Here is an 18,627-nt window from a genome sequence, read left to right as displayed (position 1 = left end):
AGGCGCCTGGAGGTGAAGAGAATCGCGCGCCGGGTAAAGTACGAAGGAGCGCCAGGAGACGAAGACCAGTCCCTTCAAGAGTTTGTTGTTGGGCTAGTCGATACATGGGTTTAAGCACAAGCGTAAGTGGCTCACCAGTGAAATCGGTGATAGGTAGCATGAAGCCGCGAAGGAAGCGAGCGCAGGAGGAGTAAGGCGCCTGGAGGTGAAGAGAATCGCGCGCCGGGTAAAGTACGAAGGAGCGCCAGGAGACGAAGACCAGTCCCTTCAAGAGTTTGTTGTTGGGCTAGTCGATACATGGGTTTAAGCACAAGCGTAAGTGGCTCACCAGTGAAATCGGTGATAGGTAGCATGAAGCCGCGAAGGAAGCGAGCGCAGGAGGAGTAAGGCGCCTGGAGGATAAGAGAATCGCGCGCCGGGTAAAGTACGAAGGAGCGCCAGGAGACGAAGACCAGTCCCTTCAAGAGTTTGTTGTTGGGCTAGTCGATACATGGGTTTAAGCACAAGCGTAAGTGGCTCACCAGTGAATTCGGTGATAGGTAGCATGAAGCCGCGAAGGAAGCGAGCGCATGAGGAGTAAGGCGCCTGGAGGTGAAGAGAATCGCGCGCCGGGTAAAGTACGAAGGAGCGCCAGGAGACGAAGACCAGTCCCTTCAAGAGTTTGTTGTTGGGCTAGTCGATACATGGGTTTAAGCACAAGCGTAAGTGGTTCACCAGTGAAATCGGTGATAGGTAGCATGAAGCCGCGAAGGAAGCGAGCGCAGGAGGAGTAAGGCGCCTGGAGGTGAAGAGAATCGCGCGCCGGGTAAAGTACGAAGAAGCGCCAGGAGACGAAGACCAGTCCCTTCAAGAGTTTGTTGTTGGGCTAGTCGATACATGGGTTTAAGCACAAGCCTAAGTGGCTCACCAGTGAAATCGGTGATAGGTAGTGTGAAGCCGCGAAGGAAGCGAGCGGAGGAGGAGTAAGGCGCCTGGAGGTGGAGAAGAAAATCGCGCGCCAGGGAAAGTACGAAGGAGCGCCAGGAGACGAAGACCAGTCCCTTCAAGAGTTTGTTGTTGGGCTAGTCGATACATGGGTTTAAGCACAAGCGTAAGTGGCTCACCAGTGAAATCGGCGATAGGTAGTGTGAAGCCGCGAAGGAAGCAAGCGCAGGAGGAGCAAGGAGGTGGAGAAGAGAATCGCGCGCCGGGGAAAGTACGAAGGAGCGCCAGGAAAAAAGAGGCGAAGTGTCGCGGAGGAGGAGGGTGGGCAGAGGTACGCTGGTTTCACGTCCTCTGGTCAAACTCGCAATGCCGTCCATTCCTCTGTGAGCGGAATGGACGTACCGGGTTCGTCTCGTGATAAAATCGTCCCCGCACGCCGTATGCTCTATGTACGAGTAAAAGCATGCGATGGTGAGCCGACGATGGCAGCTCAATCTCGCGCGCACAAGGGAGGAAAGCGGGCAGGAAGCGTGCCGTCTTCCCACAGAGGGGAGGGGAGGGGGGTGTTTATTTAAGAATGGGAGTAAAAGGTTGTACACAAAAGAAATTTTCAATAGCAGGTCAGAGCTGTGCCCGTCTCTCTTTCTAGCACCATTATTTCTTGTTATTAATACAGGTCCCCTTGTCGAAAATGAATCCAAGTTGCAGTTTCCCTTGTTTGCCCACCAGTGATTAGTGCGGTCCATGTAGTATATTAAGACAGCGTAAAAAATCGCAGCCTTAGTTCTGCAACATATAATTTTTATGATCCTGCGAATAAACAAACTTAAAATTTGCACCAACTCCTTTCGGCTTGTAGCGCATTACTTAATTTCGAGTTTCCTCAATTCTAGTACTGCATCTACTAAAGAATTTAAGCGATTTCTTCTAAAGTCATCTGGCTCCTATAACCATGCTATGAGTGGAAGCCCTTTCTCTTTGCCACTGCTACGGCATACCCAGGGTTCTTCGATCAGCTGAACTCACGAGCAGTCAGCACAATCAGCAGCAGTCTCATGGCCGCGCACAACACAGCAAGTCACAACGTCCATAAAACTCAAGCTGCCGTTGTCCTTTTGTAGAGTGCTCCAGCCATGTTTCTTACGATGGGCTAAAATGTCAACTTTGTAATCTTGCAACAAACGCAATGGCCAACAGTTCATCTCTACAAATACATTTTATGGCAACAGCTTTATAGGGCGCCTCCGTGAGCACCGCCTAAGTTCCGTTTTTGCTCAATGGACCAGTTTGTTACTTACATCAGACATTCTCTGCACCCATTTGCTTATCTGTCATTATACCGCTCCTCTAAACATCAGTGTACATAAACACTAATATTTGCAGGTGCCCTCCTAAGCGAACTGGTCCACAGTGCCAACGTGAGAACAAGCCTTTGCAATGTAAGTATCCATTTCAGCTACAAATATTTTTCCTTTGAAATCCACCTTAAACTTGTTTCACAAAGCCTCAGCTCCATTCCAGCAAGTAATTTGTGCGATTTACATAGTGCAGATATATCTGCTAAATTTTTATATTCTTTTTATGAGAAATTTCAATGAGAGAGTCAACAAAAGTGATTAACAATTGCAAGACGGTTAAAGCTGGCCTAATCACGCCATCAGGCGTGATTAGGCCATCAGGTATTGGCATTGAGGGTATTTCAATTAAATTACTCTCCACGCCATCAGGCATCGAGAGTATTTTAAGTAAAAGAATCAGAGTCCTTCCACTACTGTGAAGACGGAAGCCAGCGAAGCTGTGACTATGGTGGGTCTGCTGTAGTCAATATTGCCCCCACGATGAGAATGAGCGTATCGTCGTTGGGCATCACCAAATCGAACATGTCTATCATGAAAGTTTCGGTTGAGAAACTCGCATTGAAACCTGGCCGTCGCACTGGAGAAGTTGGCGCTAGTTTTGCCGAGGCATGTACCACCATTACGGGTTTCTGGAGCGCAAGACGATGCTGACATTTGGCCTCAACATCATGCTCCCGCAACTCGGGGTCCACGGCTCTTCGCTGACGTTTCGCCTGTGCTTCGGAATCGCACGTCGAAGACGAGCCCTTTCCCGAGTGCGTTCACAGCGGCGTTGCTCAAACGCTTTAGGACACGTCGTCAGTTGCTCATGAATGACTCATACCACCTTAAGCAATGGCTCATACCCCCGTAAACGCGGGTTCCCCATTACGACGAGAGAAGAGAAGCGAAATTCTGCGCTGAAATGATTAGCGGCAACGCAGCCAGCTGTGGAAGCAGTCGACGACGAACGCGGGAGCAGTAACTTGAAAACTACCTAGAAAAGCCTCACTCCTTGCTCAAGGTAATTTTTAAGTATAGTCTGCATATCTATTAACCAATTTGGGAAATCTTATTTTTGACGATTTTGTTGTGAATCCCTTTAATATTACCCCATATTCTTTGAGCACGCGTTCGTACACGGCACGGCATCCGACGGCACGAGCGCAAACCGAGGGGCGCCAACGAACCAACTGCTGAATAAGACGACGACGCTCGAGCCAATGCTGACGAGGATAGTTTTTTTTTTTTTTTCTACGCGCGGACAAAATGCTGGGGGAAATAGCGCTTAACAGCTTCGCTGTAAAAATAAATATGTCATTTATTGTAACATAGGTATTACCATTATGGACAAAATGCTGGGGGAAATAGCGCTTAACAGCTTCGCTGTAAAAATAAATATGTCATTTATTGTAACATAGGTATTACCATTATTCAGTCTTGTCGTTGTCTATTTATTTATTTATGAATACTATCTGTCTAACTCGGGACTAAGATACGAGTGGTAGGATGCATAATATAAACAAACGACTTAGTTGACGTGGCAACACATTAATAATAAATACATAAACGATAACTCCTTATTGAGGTGCTACGAACGTAATAAATTATATTCAATTACTACAAGTTTACAGAATATACATACAAAATGTAAATACAAGTTTACAGAATATACATACAAAATGTAAATACAAGTTACTCACAATAGCCATGGCACAAATGAGTAGGTAACGAACCTGTAAACAATGCCTGCTTATGTGGTGACTATGAATGCAATTAGTATTCAATTACACATAACCTATTTCCGTGGAAAGTCACCGGTTATGCTATGCTCTAGATAAAGCAAGTATAGAAAATAATTACTGACTGTATTTAGTCTGCGTTAACACAATAAATTAAGAACCAAGAAGGACAGCACATATTGGTCCCCCGCCATGACAACGTGTTCTGGAAGTTCGTTCCAGTCACGCGCCAATCTGAGAAAGAAAAAAATACCTGAAGCAGTTTTTTGAAAATCTTTGTTTCTCTAAAAATTTTCAATGTTTATTCTTTTTAATTCTTGGTCTCGATTTACTTTTATATTTTGACTTGTAAATTAACACTAAATCGTTAATTATTTTGTAAAGGAGCTAGGTTAAGGTATTTCTGTTTCCTTCTTGATTCCAGTAGCGGCTCATTTGCTGTGATATAAAGCGGGCATACCGAAATTTCCCGACTGTAAGACCAGTACACAAACCGAAGAGCACGCTGCTGTGCCATTTCTAGTTTTGATATTTTGATACAAGCGTCTTGGAGTGCGGATCCCATGCCTCACAGACGCACTTCAGTATGAATCACGCTAACCGTATGGGTCAACCAACTGTGTTCTTAAAGAGCGTGGCACCTCTATAGCTCGCAATGCTCATAGATTTTAGTGCCACCTAGGAATACCATATATTTACAATTTAGTATAGCCAATCACAGGCTACAATGCACTTGACAGAAATGTTTGCCTTGATTATTTCGAATGGGTCGAGCACTATTTCTTGTCTGTGACTCAGCCATTCAGATGAAGCAGACAGCTTACATTGTGCAGTCGCCATCATACTTAACCCGAACAATGAATGAAGCTTTATTTCCATTGAACAACGGAGGATGGCCAGAAACAGGCTGCAAAGAGATGGCTTGGCCACCCTCAACCCCCTGCTAACGTCTTCACTAAATAAGTGAAGACACACATCTAGCTGCTAAATTTTTAAGTGAGGGCTATAATGAGCAAACATTGAATGCTTTGGAAGTAAGATGCATCAGAAGCTAGCACATTAATCTCACCCAAGCTGGAAACTTTCAGTACCCTTCACGGGAGAAACAAAAAGGAGCTCGAGACAAGTCCCTTACGCAAGATGGAGGCTGCACATTTCACAGGCACAAACAGGAGCAATGCAAACTTTCACCAACCATACGAATTAGTACTTTAGTTGTCCACAAAATTATTGTCAGCTCTAACTTGTTTGACATTCTATTTCAGCTGCCCAGCTGAACATTGTCATCGTTGGTGTTGTCCTTTCATCCCTGTTACTGATGTGCTTCGTCGTCTCTGCAAGCATCATATCCAGGTAAAACTTAAAAATAAAACTTCAGGCTGCATAAAAAAACTGTTCCACTCGAAATGCTCACAAGCACGTAAAATAACACCTCATTAACAACCATATATTAATGGTGTTTGGAAATATAACAGAAATCTGCAAGCAAGGGGCTGCTTAGCGAAACAAAGATGTCAAGAATACTGTCTTTGTAATGAAACCGAGGTTTGCAGAGCACTGTTACTGAGCAGATCTTATAGGAAGAACAGCCTTTTAAGAGCGAAGCACTTTAGGGGCCCGGGCTGTCGGCATGTAATGTGATCTCATGTCGTGGTCATGCGCAAAAATAGGGTCAAAACAAGTGCAAATTGATCAAAACCAGTTAAAATAAACTAACATGGTTCAAAATAATGTAGAAATAGGAATAATCAAGCTTAAGTGCATTAATTAGCAGAAACTCATGAAAATCTTGTAATGTGATCTGATCTCGTCGTGGTCATGCGCAGCAAAGGCTCGGCTCCATGTGCGAGTTGGTTTGGCTCCATGTGCTTGGCGGTTTCCCACCAGTTGTGCCTTAGCACAGGTGTCAAAACGGATGATGGATTGCTCAACACAGGATAAAACAAGATAAACACAAGGGAAACACCAGCGAATCACTGCTTCGTACTTCCCCAGTGAAACTGCATTACCGCCGAGTTTACTAAGGCCACTGTCCCGGACCAGTACCCAATTTTTTTGTGTAAATTTATTTATTTGTTTTCTTGATTAATTAATTAATTAATTTATTTATTTATACTGTTAGCCCTTTTGGTGCCGACACAGGGTGGAACATAGGCAAGATGTGAACACAGTGCATAAATAAGCCGTACTTCAGGCAGTGCTTCTAGCTGCAAACATTAATGTCGATGAGTAACACGAGAACAAGGTGAGAGCAGGAGCCCCGCTACACTGTGTATCACATTTATATTGTGGTTCTGGCACGTGAAACCACAGGTTATCATTTTGTTTATCCAAGGTGTACATGTAGGAAAATATTTTTGATGTAGCAAGTAGAGAAACAAAATAGAGATAGTAATGCTTGCACATTGTCTTACATTTCGATGTAAGGCCGCATTTCGATGGGGGCGAAATGCGAAAACACCCGTGTACTTAGATTTAGGTGCACGTTAAAGAACCCCAGGAGGTACAAATTTCCGGAGTCCCCCACTACGGCGTGCCTCATAATTAGAACTGGTTTTGGCACGTAAAACCCCATAATTTTTAACATTGTCTTACAAATACCACCGCAAATACTACAGACACCTAAGCATCCGATCATATGGCATAAACTTCAAGCGAGCTATTTTATAGTAAGTGCAAGTTAAAGTAACAAGGCGATGAAATATAGGGTGATGAAATTAGGAAATTTCCAGGCACAAGCTGGAATCACCCATGTGCAAGACAGAGGTAACTGGATGTTGCTGGGAGAGGCCTTCGTCCTGCACTGGACATAAAGATAGGCTGATGATAAGATAGTGATGATCACAGTAATAATAACAATTAAAATATAGTATATACTAACATGAATATAGAATAACATGCGCAATAATAAAAACATAAAACACATACACTTTAAACAAAAGAAACGAGGTTGTCGCCAATCACTATACCTGAGCATCAAGGCCAAAGATATGGCAGAGTAATTTCGGACATATTTAGGGAAGGTGACTGTACTATATCATGTGGAAGTAAATTCCTCTCCTCAATTCATCTAGGAAAATGTTAGTATTTATACGAGTTTAGTCACATAATTATCGGCATGAACTGGGATACATGGCTGCTCCTCACTTGTAGATGAATGCTGTGTTAAATACTGCCCTCTCTTCAAGTTGAATAAACAATTTTACGTAGCGCATAGAGAAATTTCAATCGAGCTTCTTATCTACGCTCCAAAAGAAGAGGCAATTTAAGCTCATTCAACATCTCAGTTGCTGAGTCAGTAGGTCCATATCTGGACAAAATAAACTTAGTCCCTCCCCTCTCAACCATTTCAATCCTATCAGTTCGGTACTTTTTATATAGGTCCCATATAGTACCTGCATACTCCAGCGTTGGCCCCATGAGAGATAAATTTGCAGTTAATTTGACTTTTCTCAATGCAACTATTACACTTCATATAATTTATACTATGTATTTATACTTTTATTTACTGTTTAGCAGTAACTCAGAAGCGCTTAAATTATTTCTACATTTCAAATGAGAAAGGTTCCGACACAGATCAGGAATCTGTGAAAATCTGTCAAATTAGTCCTGCTTGACAGTGAAGGCGCACTGCAGACACTATGTCATGGGATGCAGTGGCAGACCTCGTCATTCGTGCAGCGGTTTCAACTTTCTTCACACTGGCTGTGCCAAGCATGATGCATCTCAGACTTCATTTATAACTTAATCTTCATAGAAAGATATCCAGATAGTCCGTAAACTATTCTCTTCAGGTAGAGAGCTTTTCCTTTGTACATTCGCCTGGCGATAGAAAGTACAAATATTTTTTATATGGAGTCACAAAAAGTCTATATTTTACTTGGTGTAATGCAGTCGATAGGTTTCCACATGAGTTAATTGTGTATTATTTATATACATTAGCCAACAAAAGGTGTAATACCATAAAACCACAGGATGTCAAAGAGATTTGTAGACTTTATGTAAGAAAAATATAATCAACTAAATAAATGTTTGATGCAATCCCTCTATTTAAAGTTCCCGTCATGAATGCCCATTTTTATGCAAATGCATATTCATGTCATGAACATTAGCCAAGAACGTTAGCACACCGCACTCGCCAAGTGTGAAAAAATACTTGACGAGGAAGGCAATAGCTGAGTGGCTATTTTCTTTTTAGTTAATGTGGCAAATTGCTTGCTTCCCTTAACCAAGCGGTGATGCATTTTTTTTTCTCATAAAAGAAAGGCACTCGTAGTAGTAGTAGTAGCAGTAGTAGAAAACTTTATTTTATGTTTTAAAACGAAGTCCCAGAGGGTGGAGCCCTCAGTCCAGGGCCCCATTTGCTGCTGCTATCCGGCTGGCCCGGTCGATCAGGCATCGCTGGTTGTCGAAGGCTGTGCTGGAAAGAGCGGCTTCCCACTGGGATGGGGAGGGGTTGGGTATTCTAGGTAAGCCGGGTGGTTTGGAGCATTCCCACGTAGAATGGTAGAGGTTTGGGTGACCACCACAGAAAGGACATTTGTCGGGGTACTGGCTAGGGTAAAAAGTGTGGCGGAGAGCAAGGCTGGGGAACGTATTAATTTGGAGCTGACGCCAAGCGGCTGCATCTGCACGGTTTAGCTTCACGTGTGGTGGAGGGAATGTTCTACGGGATAGTCTGTGGTGTTGTAGTATATGTGTGTATGTAAGCGGTATCGTTTCCACCTTGTCTGGGTTGGACTGGTCTTCCACCGGTGCCTGGAGGGTTAGGCCTCGGGCTGCCGCATGAACGCGCTCATTGCCAGGGAGAGACGCATGCCCAGGTGTCCAGACTAGGTTAACTAGTGGAATGTTTTGCTTCTTGTGTAGAATTTTATGAGCGATCGATAGTTTCGACATGCTTGCTGGGAATCTGTAAGAATATGTATGATCTTATCTGGGGGTTGGGCGCTGATGGCGAGGGCTATGGCACATTCTTTGGCTTCCGTGCAGTTGTCAGTGCGTATCGTGGCTGATAATAGTGCTTCGCCCCTCCAGTCGGCCACCGCTACCACTTTGGCTGTAATGTCGGGGTAGCACGCGGCGTCTGTATAGAAGGTGTCGAGGTCGTTGCAGTATGCTCGGTGCAGTGCCATTGCACGTGCAGTGCGCCTGCCTTTATGGTGTTCGGGGTGCATATTGCGAGGTATGGGGGCCACTGTAATGTTTTCTTTGATGTTTGGGGCGATTGACAGGGGCTCTCGTGGGGAAAACTCTGATGTTGGGTAACGTAATTGTCTGAGTACGTGCCTTCCTGTCGATGTACGTTTCAGTCGTTCGATCTGCCCGACTTTCTGGGCTTCGATTAATTCGGCCGTGGTGTTATGCAACCAAGCTGTAATAGTCTGGCTGTTGAGGTGTAGATAGGAAGGCCTGTCGCCGTTTTCACTGCTGTTCGTATGAGTGTGTCTAGCTGGTTTGTTTGGTTTTGGGTGAGTCGGTGGTAAGGTGCGTGATAGGTAATGCGGCTTACGATTAAAGCGTGTATGATGCACATGACGTCGGATTCCTTTAGGCCGTGGCGGCGGTTCGTGACCCGCCGGATCATGTGCACTACTTGATTAATCTGTTTCTTCAGTAGCGTCAGGGTATATGGGTATCAGGGTAGGCACTCGTAAGCACGCTATTGCGGCAGACAGCAATTCCTAGTCCACAATATGCAGGCGTGTCCCTGTTCGAAACCTTGATTGTATTGCTTTTTGTAGCAAAAGCTACACTGGCCGCATTCTCACCGTTTCGCTGTGGCTGGTGGCAGCACCGCGAGCTGAGCCGTTGCCTAGCAACCGCCGCAGCTGGCAGCGTTTCTTTCTCTATGGTCTGACACCCCGTGGCGTCTTACCAGCGTCTGACCATGCCGCAAGCGGCGTCTGACACGCGTCTTTCGCCCGGCGAACTGCTTCACTGGAGGGGGTCCGGAATGTCAAGCATGCGAAGCTAGCGTTGGAGACTGAGGAAGAGCTAGCCGTTCGGCTCAAAAAATGCTTGGACTTGTCGGCTTATAATTTATACCTGGCGATGAGTGCATACCTAAGTATAATAATTACAGCTAAATCAAAGGCTAACCAAGTGAAACCAAGACTTCGCCAGGCTAAACCAAGCTTTTGCTTTGCATCTCCAGGGTTAGCTAAGCCGTAGCCAATTTTTTTGCTCCGTGCTCATTCAGCGACTACTCTAGACACAGTGCATTGCACAGTGACGACAAACGACAAGGAGAGATCAGAAGCCACTGGCAAATATTGCTTCCAAAAATTAGCCAGATATCACTAAGACAACAAATAAATTTTATTTATGTTATATTTAAAGCTGTACGAATGCTTAGGAGCCATAATTTTAAATGACATTGCGCTGACGTGCACACTGTTATTCTTGGTGTTTCAATAAATGATAGCTTCTGAATCTGTTTCAAGCATGTTGTAATACTTTATGTTGTCATTCTTGTCATGCCACTGTCTAGCACATTCGTGACTGCGCATGACCATCGGCAGAAGCAGTTTCCTCAAGCATTCATAATTACACAAGCCAAACGTTGTTTCTTTATGACTATGTGCATGTGCGCTCCTGGCAACTATATTCTCTCTCCTCTCTTAGGTTGAAGAAGAAACTTGAAGGCCCCAACTTCAAGAAAGATGTAAGTGTTACTCTTATTTAGGTTTGCAGGAGTATAGGCACATTAGTGAAGTTCATTTCAACTACGTCCCGTATTCTGTGCTGTTCGTTCTTCAGATGTATTTGGCGCCCTTTGGCCAGAACTGGCCCTTCAATCAATCAATAATCAATCGTTCTTCAGTATGCGCCTACCTGCCCATTTTCTATGCTTATCGTATTCCAAAGCTCCAGCACTTCGGTCTTTGCCCTTCATAATAATTTGGGTTTCTGCACATTATAAGCTGTCCTAAGATTGTAAGTCTGCGAATTATTCTTCTAATCTACTACTAGTCAGGTCTGGTGTCCCCTAGGGTATACGCTCGTTATTTGCAATATGTACAAAAACGACAATAACAATGCAATTACAGAACCTGCTCTAATTAAATTGCTTGCTGGCTATTGTGTACAGTTTAACAACATTAATTGCCCTGACAGTCAATTATGGCCAAATCTAAATGTAATGTACATAATTTACCGTGAATAGCACATGGTACGCGAATAATAACGCGGTTGTTTCGTTCCTGTAACAGCCAATTAGGCTTACACTATTGAAAAAAATCATAATACTCCCTTGTACAGGTAGCACGAAACTGAATGCGATCAAAACTGGCGACACAAAATAAACAAAAAAAGGAATAACTTATCCTCTCCATACACTCTTTCCAGTAGTGTGCTCACTGAGTTATATAAATACTTTGGCATCACACTAACGAGTAGCTTAACTTGGGACAGGCTCATTTCCACTATGTGCACATCAAGCTCAGCTTTCCTAGACACAAGCTAAAACAACGCCCCCCCCCCCCCTCCCCCCGCTAGAACAAAAGTAATTGCTTCCATGCAAGTACTTCAATAATTTGGCCAATGCTTCAATATGCTGGTACTGTACGCAACCTTATCAAGTCCTTCGTTGTCGGGTAAATCCCGATAATTCCAGAATTTCGCACCCCGAACTTCTCTGAAAATTAGGTAAAGCCAATTTATACTCGAAGTTTGCCCTTTTACAGAGCATAATAATAAATGCAGATGTTATAAAACTAATGAGTGCTACCCATTATGTGAACAAGTGGCCAAGATATATCATATTACTAATAATATGTATATATCAACATGGTATATGCCTCTTTCTCACTCAACACTCAAGTGATAACCGGCAGATATAGTATAAACAGTGCCTGCAAGCGTTGAGTAAACGAAAATTTGCTGCTTGTTCAGTAGCTGCATTTACACGAATACAACACTGCTTTGCATCGCATTTTCCACACGTCAGTTACATGTGAACGGCAGTTGTGCACCAAGAAGCAAATGTTCTGCATTTGCGAACGGTAGCTGCGACGTTGAGAGAACATTTACCCAACTATGTTAGGTTCAAATAATTGTGGCTGAGTCAGCCAATCGGTATCACATTAATTTCGTTAAAAGAGAGTATGATTGGAAGCAGTAAAACACGACGACAGCAGACAAGAACGAAAAGCCCAAAAGGTCTAGGATGGACACAGAAATGCTCAAGATACATATGATAATGTACATCAACAAGGGCTCATAATACAAGGAAAAGCATCTCATCCCTTGTGAAGTGTGCCCATGTGCACTATTCCATTTTTTTTTTTTTTGCTTTGTGAAAACATGCAAAGTACAACGTAAAGAAGGAATCAACAATATGTCTATATTTGTTGCTTTGTTCAAGCATTTTTTTTTAAGTAGTATGATTTCCAGCATGCCAACTAAAATTTGTATGGATGAGTTTGTCACATAATTTGTGAGCACTTCTCGTTTTTATTACATATTGATGTGAGCGATCTCGCTCCTTTGAATACAGAACATTTGTGTCTAAAAGATTATTGCCTGTGTTAATCTTTTGGGAAAGTTACCCCAAAAGTCTCTAACCTTACTTTGAGCTGCCAGACAAAAAATACGCCAGTTTCTCCCGTTTTTACCTTTAAAAATCACGATAAATTTCTTATGCCTCCCTCCTCGCCCCGCAAATGTAAAATATATAAAACACGAAAATGAAGGACCCTACTTATAAATAACAATACCATTAGCATATTAGAAATGATTCAATAACGAACTGTTCAAATTATATGTTTGAAATATCGTAGTGTACTACTGATTCACCCGCTAGGTATGAGAAAGCATGGCATGCCAACATTGCAAGCTTAGGTGTAAAATATAACAGATTAAAGTTAATTTTTGTTAAAAGAAAAGTAATAAGCTATCGGCAACTATCTATGCTTGTAAAGAAAAGCATGCAGAGTCACTAGCACCTTACAGCACAAGAAATAACATATTTAAACATTTCCATCAATAACAGCCCGTGCCAGACCGATTACTGGCTACGTCAAGAATGAGTACTGAAAGCGCTGAACTTTATGCATGCTTATTATGTTGTGGTTATGGCCGTTGTGCACATTCTTTTAATTTAGCTTGGATGTTCTTAGGTTGTATTTTGTCTGCCGTATGTTTGTTGTATGTTTGTTTGCTTGTTTGTAAACTAGTTTCCTTCTTCCACTCCTGCTTGGGTCAAACAGTCCATGATTGAATAAATAATTAAATAAGTTATATAATTAATAAGTTACTAACTCTTACGATAGCATGCGATAACCTCAACAGCCATGCTTACTGATGGTGTTTCTTACTGCACAGCCTGAACGAAATCCACAGCGAGAGCTTCGTGGCTACGACGGCCCGTACAGGGCTTCGGATCCAGCCTCCTTACACCGAGAGAGGGACTACACGTCGCTATGAGAGCGCTCACTTAATGTTTTTTTTTTTTCCTCTGCAAGCCTTTTTTTCAACATCTTTCATCACGACGATCGACTATGTGCTGCTCATTTGTGCCCGAAGCGTGCTGCCAGAACTTGGCTGTTTTCATACCACTAAAGACCAACATGAGCTGCATGGCTAAGCCATTGTGATACAAGCCTTGAAAGACATCACGAACTATCGAAATGAGCTACATGGCTAAGCCATATTCAACAAGCGTAAGAACCACGAATGTCAAAACTAGCACCAATCAATGATGGGCAACTATTTTTTTTTCTGAGCAGAATCATCGATTGTACCATTGGACGTTGTATTTTTGTTATTATTTGAAGGATGTGTATGTCGCATAAGAAAAAAAATAAAGGTGATCCATTATTTATGACACCGTACCTCATAGTGCATGGGCGACTTTAAACCGATGGTGGCCCTCTCTTCCCTGTCATCCTTTACTACACCAACATCTATATTAGCCTTTTGCGCACAAGACACGACAGTATAGACAGACGTAGACAAAGCGCTCACTTCCAACAATCATTTATTTTCACAAGCATCACACATACAGGGTGTTTCAGCGAACACTTTCAAAATTTATTTAGGATTGCCTGTGGCAGATAGCACAATTCTAGTTGATAAGCTGGTCTACTCGAAAAGGCGGACATTACTTGCACAAGAAATTGAAATGCATAATCGAATAATTAACAGAAATTCACTAATTAGGTTTTTAACTAATTGCCTGATGGCCCATACTGCAATTTACAAATTGTAGCCGTGGAGTTCGGAAGGCGGATCCACTTGGAACGAATTCTCGGGATGACACCAGTTTCGAGATATTCATTCCCGAACTTTGCGGAGAAATGCAGTGACGTTCCATTTGTGTTTGTGCTTCAATGTATAAAGCGACGTTTTGTTAAGAAACTAACTGGAATGCCAATGCATTTCTCCACAAAGTTCGGCTATTAATATATCGAAACTGGTGTCATCCCGAGAATTCGTTCCAAGTGGATCCGCCTTGCGAACTCCACGGCTACAATTTGTAAATTGCAATATGGGCCATCAGGCAATTAGTTAAAAACTTAATTAGTAAATTTCTGTTCATTATTGGATTATGCATTTCAATTTCATGTGCAAGTAATGTCCGCCTCTTCGAGTAGGCCAGCTCATGAAGTATAATTGTGCTATCTGCCACAGGCAACCTTAAAGGATTTTTGAAATTGTTCGCTGAAACACCCTGTATACAGGGTGTCCCAGCTATCACGCAGCACGATTAAAAGAGGCATTACACAAAGCAAACCTAGTGCGTACTGTTTCCAGTACAGTGGAGTAGCCGCCAGTAATTTTTTCGTTACTGAGATTTCATTAGCTAATTGTAATTAATTATCTAACTCGAGAAGTACTGTCCTAATTGCCAAAGTGTCAATGAGAAAATTGTAGAGCAACATGAAAAACTCCCGCTGCCGCTTTCTGTTGCTCAATACGTGCTATATAAATGTGTTTTTCCGAGTGCGAAAGGCGCCTGCAAATACACGTTAAGTGCCTAGAGCGACCAGTCGCGCGGCAGTTGGGTGTGTATTCGCGGGCTTCTTTCACACTAGGAAAAACATATTTATGTAGCACGTATTCAGCAACAGAAAGCTGTATCGGGAGTTTTTCATGTTGCTCTACAATTTTCTCATTGACACTTTGACAATTAATTACAATTAGCTAATTAAATCTCAGTAACAAAAAAATTACTTTCGGCTACTCCACTGTACTGGAAACAATACGCACTAGGTTTGCTTCATGTAACGCCGTTCCACTTTTTTAATATCGCTGGCGTGTGCAAGCGCGCGAAGGTTCATGCGGTATATTGCTTCAACGGAAACTGAGCGGCGAAAGCACAGCGAATACAAAGGTAGGAGCCGTGTTTCAGATCGTTTTCAAGATACGGTGCGCGCAACCGCCCAGTGGCAACTTTACAATTGCTAGTAGGTACAGCGGAGACTTCAGCTTAACACGTGCTGTCATGGCAATCGTGGAGCTCCTCGTTGCCTAGGGACATAATCGCTTAGGGACTTTTGAGGCACTGGTCTCCGCTGAGCGTGGCTCTCTTATCTCCGGGACCGGGCGCAGCGACCTTGCCGAGCGCAGCTCCTACGTGCGAGCGAATCGTTTAGGGCGCGCTGAATGTCTGGCGGTGTCTGGCCCACGCCAGCCGCACTTTATTATTGTAGCGTTTGTTCTAGTGGCGGAAATCCTTGCAGTAGTGGTGGTGTGGCAAGACGGCTTATGATCTCGGTGAACTGTGGTGGTGTAAACAAGCGGATACTGCTCGCGTTTGTACCCCGGTGCTGCGGCAGAGCCGCAGTGCCGCTCTGCCGCAGCGCCGGGCACCGACACGAAGCAGTGGTTGTTGAGGCGTTGCGGAGCGCAGCGTAGCAACACCCCAAATAAAAAAATACTGCTCCAGTCAGGTAGACTGCTCCCTGCCTGATAGTGAGATTATATTTGGATCATCAAAACAGTGATGCATTTATTCAGGAATATCATCGTTTCTCTCGCACCCACTTGTCCTCGCGCCTGTGTGTCTTAAAGTAATTAACTAAGACGTTATTATTTTTTGTTAATTAGCTGAATATGTGTTTCGATTTCTCGTGCTACTAATGTCTGCCTCTTCGAATAACCCAGCTCAATGATAAGAATTATGCTAACTGCCACAGGCGATTTCTTAAAATTCAGTAAAACTGAAAAGTGAACACCCTGTATGTCTATAATTATATACATATATATATATGAGCGTGTGTGGTGTGTGCGTGCTCTATGTGGTCGCCGCACGCACACACAAGCGCAGCGCATGTAAAGCACTCACGAGCCTGTCTGCTAAGTATTATATCCCTATGCGCAGCAGAAAGACTTTAAATTTTAAACCAAATGCCGTTTATCCTGCTCCTCGCGGGCGTCGCGCTCCCAGCTGTAGAGTCCACCGATATCGCGCAAGTGTGCCTACGAACATGGCAGTGCTGTGACATCACTCATAATGACATGTGACTTCGAAAATTATTCAAGGCAACATCATTTATTTCTTTAATCTGTTGCTTCAATCTTAGTGACCATAAGCCCACGGTCCCTGTGGTCAGTAAATAAATGAAAACCACCGGATCATATATATTACTTATTCTTTAATAGTTCGAATAACCAATTACACCATCACATCTTAATAGTCATAATTGGAAATACATAATTCCCACCATAGTACAGCTTCGCTGGTCTTCCATCTCCACCCCAGTGGAGGGGCTGACAGTTTTTTGTTTTACTTTGTAACGTAGCAAGAGGTATGTACGTACTTCCGTTTCCTCTGCTTGTTCCCACATCGTGCAGTCTCGCACGCAGAGAACAAAACTCATTTTCTACCATGTTCCAGCGCCGCGATCCTGCTCTTTCATCCTCTCAAGCCTGCCTCATGGCTCGTGATGGGCACTGATCAAATGTTCTCGGGCTGAGCGCGCAACCAACGTGCGCATAGTCCGCTGCGTGGAACTAGACAAACGCAACAGCTTGTGCGTGAGACCGTCACCGGAACAGCGCCACTCAGCAAAAACGCGCGAAAAAAAAAAAAAAAGAAAAGGCGGTGCCGGTGACGTATTCACCACGCGATCCTCCGGTTTCGGTATGGGAGAAGGCAAGGAGGGAAAAATTGGAGGACGCTTAAGCTTCGCCTTTAAGAGTGGAAAAGCATTATCGGGCCCCGTTCGCAGCGCACTTTTGTTTCAGTGAGCTTCACCGCAACACAGAACGTGGGGAAGCCAGCTTACCAAGACCAAGCTTACACCGATCCCCTTAAAGTCGGCTTTACTTTTAAACAGAAATGCATTGCTGGGAAGATGTTTTTCCAGGGGCAATATAAGTTATATTAAAATATGAAGGCCGTAGCAGCTTTTTTTATTTTATTAATTGTTTGCTATTGCCCCGAATATATCTATCCCTGCTATTAATGAACTTCAAAAATTGTTGCGGTAGAACACTCCTTAGAAGACGCGCAACTTCCAGCTTACAACCAATAATTGCTATGTCGGCTGGTGAGGGTTCGTTAAGCCCCGAGTGTTATGGTTACATAAGGCATGCAACTGAAACTCGTTCACGTCCCTCCTCGAGGACATAGTTTTTTCCGCTCTGCGTGTTCAGCTGATGTATCTAGTTTTAGTAACAAGTTGACCTAACAGCTGAAGTACATGGGAGCGTCACCAGAAATTTTGATTCCGCAGAGCCCCGGAAACAACTTTTCGGCCGTGGAACGCAACTTGCATGGCCGAATTCAGAAGCTGAAGCGTTTCTGCCAAGGTGTCCGTAGTTACCAGCACATATACAGGGTGTCCCAGCTATCATGCACCAAGATTTAAAAATATGCAAACACCACGTAGCTGCACGGACCCAAGGTAATGTTGTTTGCCGTCGCTTGGAGATACTCAGATTATCTTTTGCATTCTGCCTAGTCTTAATCAACTTCTCAAATACAATTAGATAAAAAGTATGAATGAGAAAATTGTAGAGCAACATGAAAAACTCCCGATACAGCTTTCTGTTACTCAATACACGCTACATATAAGTGCTTTTCCGAGCGTGAAAGAAGCCCGCGAATACACGCAAAGTGCCTCACGTGCCAGTCGTGCAGCAATCTTGCGTGTATTCCATGTAGGCCATACGTGGAACGCGACTGGAACTAATGAAAGGTTACTTGGCAAAGCGGTATCAATTTCTTTCATTTAATCAGTTCACCTCGTCACTCCTCAAAGTACAGATTCGTCACTCCTCAAAGTTCAGCAGAATTTCGCACTTGCTCCCCTATTATTTAACCTCTACATAAACAACCTACCAAGCATTCCTTCCTCACCTAACATCATGTATGCAGACGACACAAATCTTTGCCAATGCTTCCCTGCAATACCTCGAGAAAAATTAATGAGTACCTAAATTTATTGTCTGACTGGTTGCACATAAGCAAGATGCAACTAAAAGGTAACATAATGTACGCAATATTCAAACTGGCAAACAAGCCAGTTTGAACATAGTAATGCAACCTTTATTTCAGAGGAGTAAAAACACTAAAATTCATGGGGGTCTGGTTCTAAGATAACCTCTCATGGGACATTCATCTCAATAAGCCAATCAATTAGCTTAGTAAATAAAGAAGTAGGTTGCATGTA

At 43.4% G+C, this 18,627-nt stretch overlaps 1 protein-coding gene and 1 long non-coding RNA gene across 29 annotated transcripts in view; both read left to right on the top strand.

Annotated features, from left to right (window-relative positions):
* The window catches only part of LOC119456284 (neurogenic locus notch homolog protein 1-like), a 183,577-nt gene extending 169,738 nt beyond the window's left edge, over positions 1 to 13,839 (top strand). For all 28 annotated transcript variants that reach the window (XM_049669689.1, XM_049669664.1, XM_049669663.1 and 25 more), the window contains 4 exons: positions 2,308 to 2,363; positions 5,269 to 5,356; positions 10,631 to 10,670; positions 13,331 to 13,839. In XM_049669689.1, coding sequence (XP_049525646.1) covers positions 2,308 to 2,363; positions 5,269 to 5,356; positions 10,631 to 10,670; positions 13,331 to 13,432 — 286 coding nt within the window. In that variant the 3' untranslated portion in view covers positions 13,433 to 13,839. The remainder of the gene's footprint in view (positions 1 to 2,307; positions 2,364 to 5,268; positions 5,357 to 10,630; positions 10,671 to 13,330) is intronic.
* LOC125946430 (uncharacterized) lies at positions 405 to 2,290 on the top strand. The gene is made up of 3 exons (XR_007467582.1): positions 405 to 539; positions 733 to 805; positions 1,002 to 2,290. It is a non-coding gene; the product is annotated as an uncharacterized LOC125946430 (long non-coding RNA).
* Positions 13,840 to 18,627: the final 4,788 nt, after the last annotated feature.

The sequence above is a fragment of the Dermacentor silvarum genome, chromosome 6 (assembly GCF_013339745.2).
Source record: "Dermacentor silvarum isolate Dsil-2018 chromosome 6, BIME_Dsil_1.4, whole genome shotgun sequence".
Classification (NCBI taxonomy): Eukaryota; Metazoa; Arthropoda; class Arachnida; order Ixodida; family Ixodidae; genus Dermacentor; species Dermacentor silvarum.
Note: the sequence above shows the minus strand (reverse complement) of the source record. Positions and strands in the feature narration are given on the sequence as shown.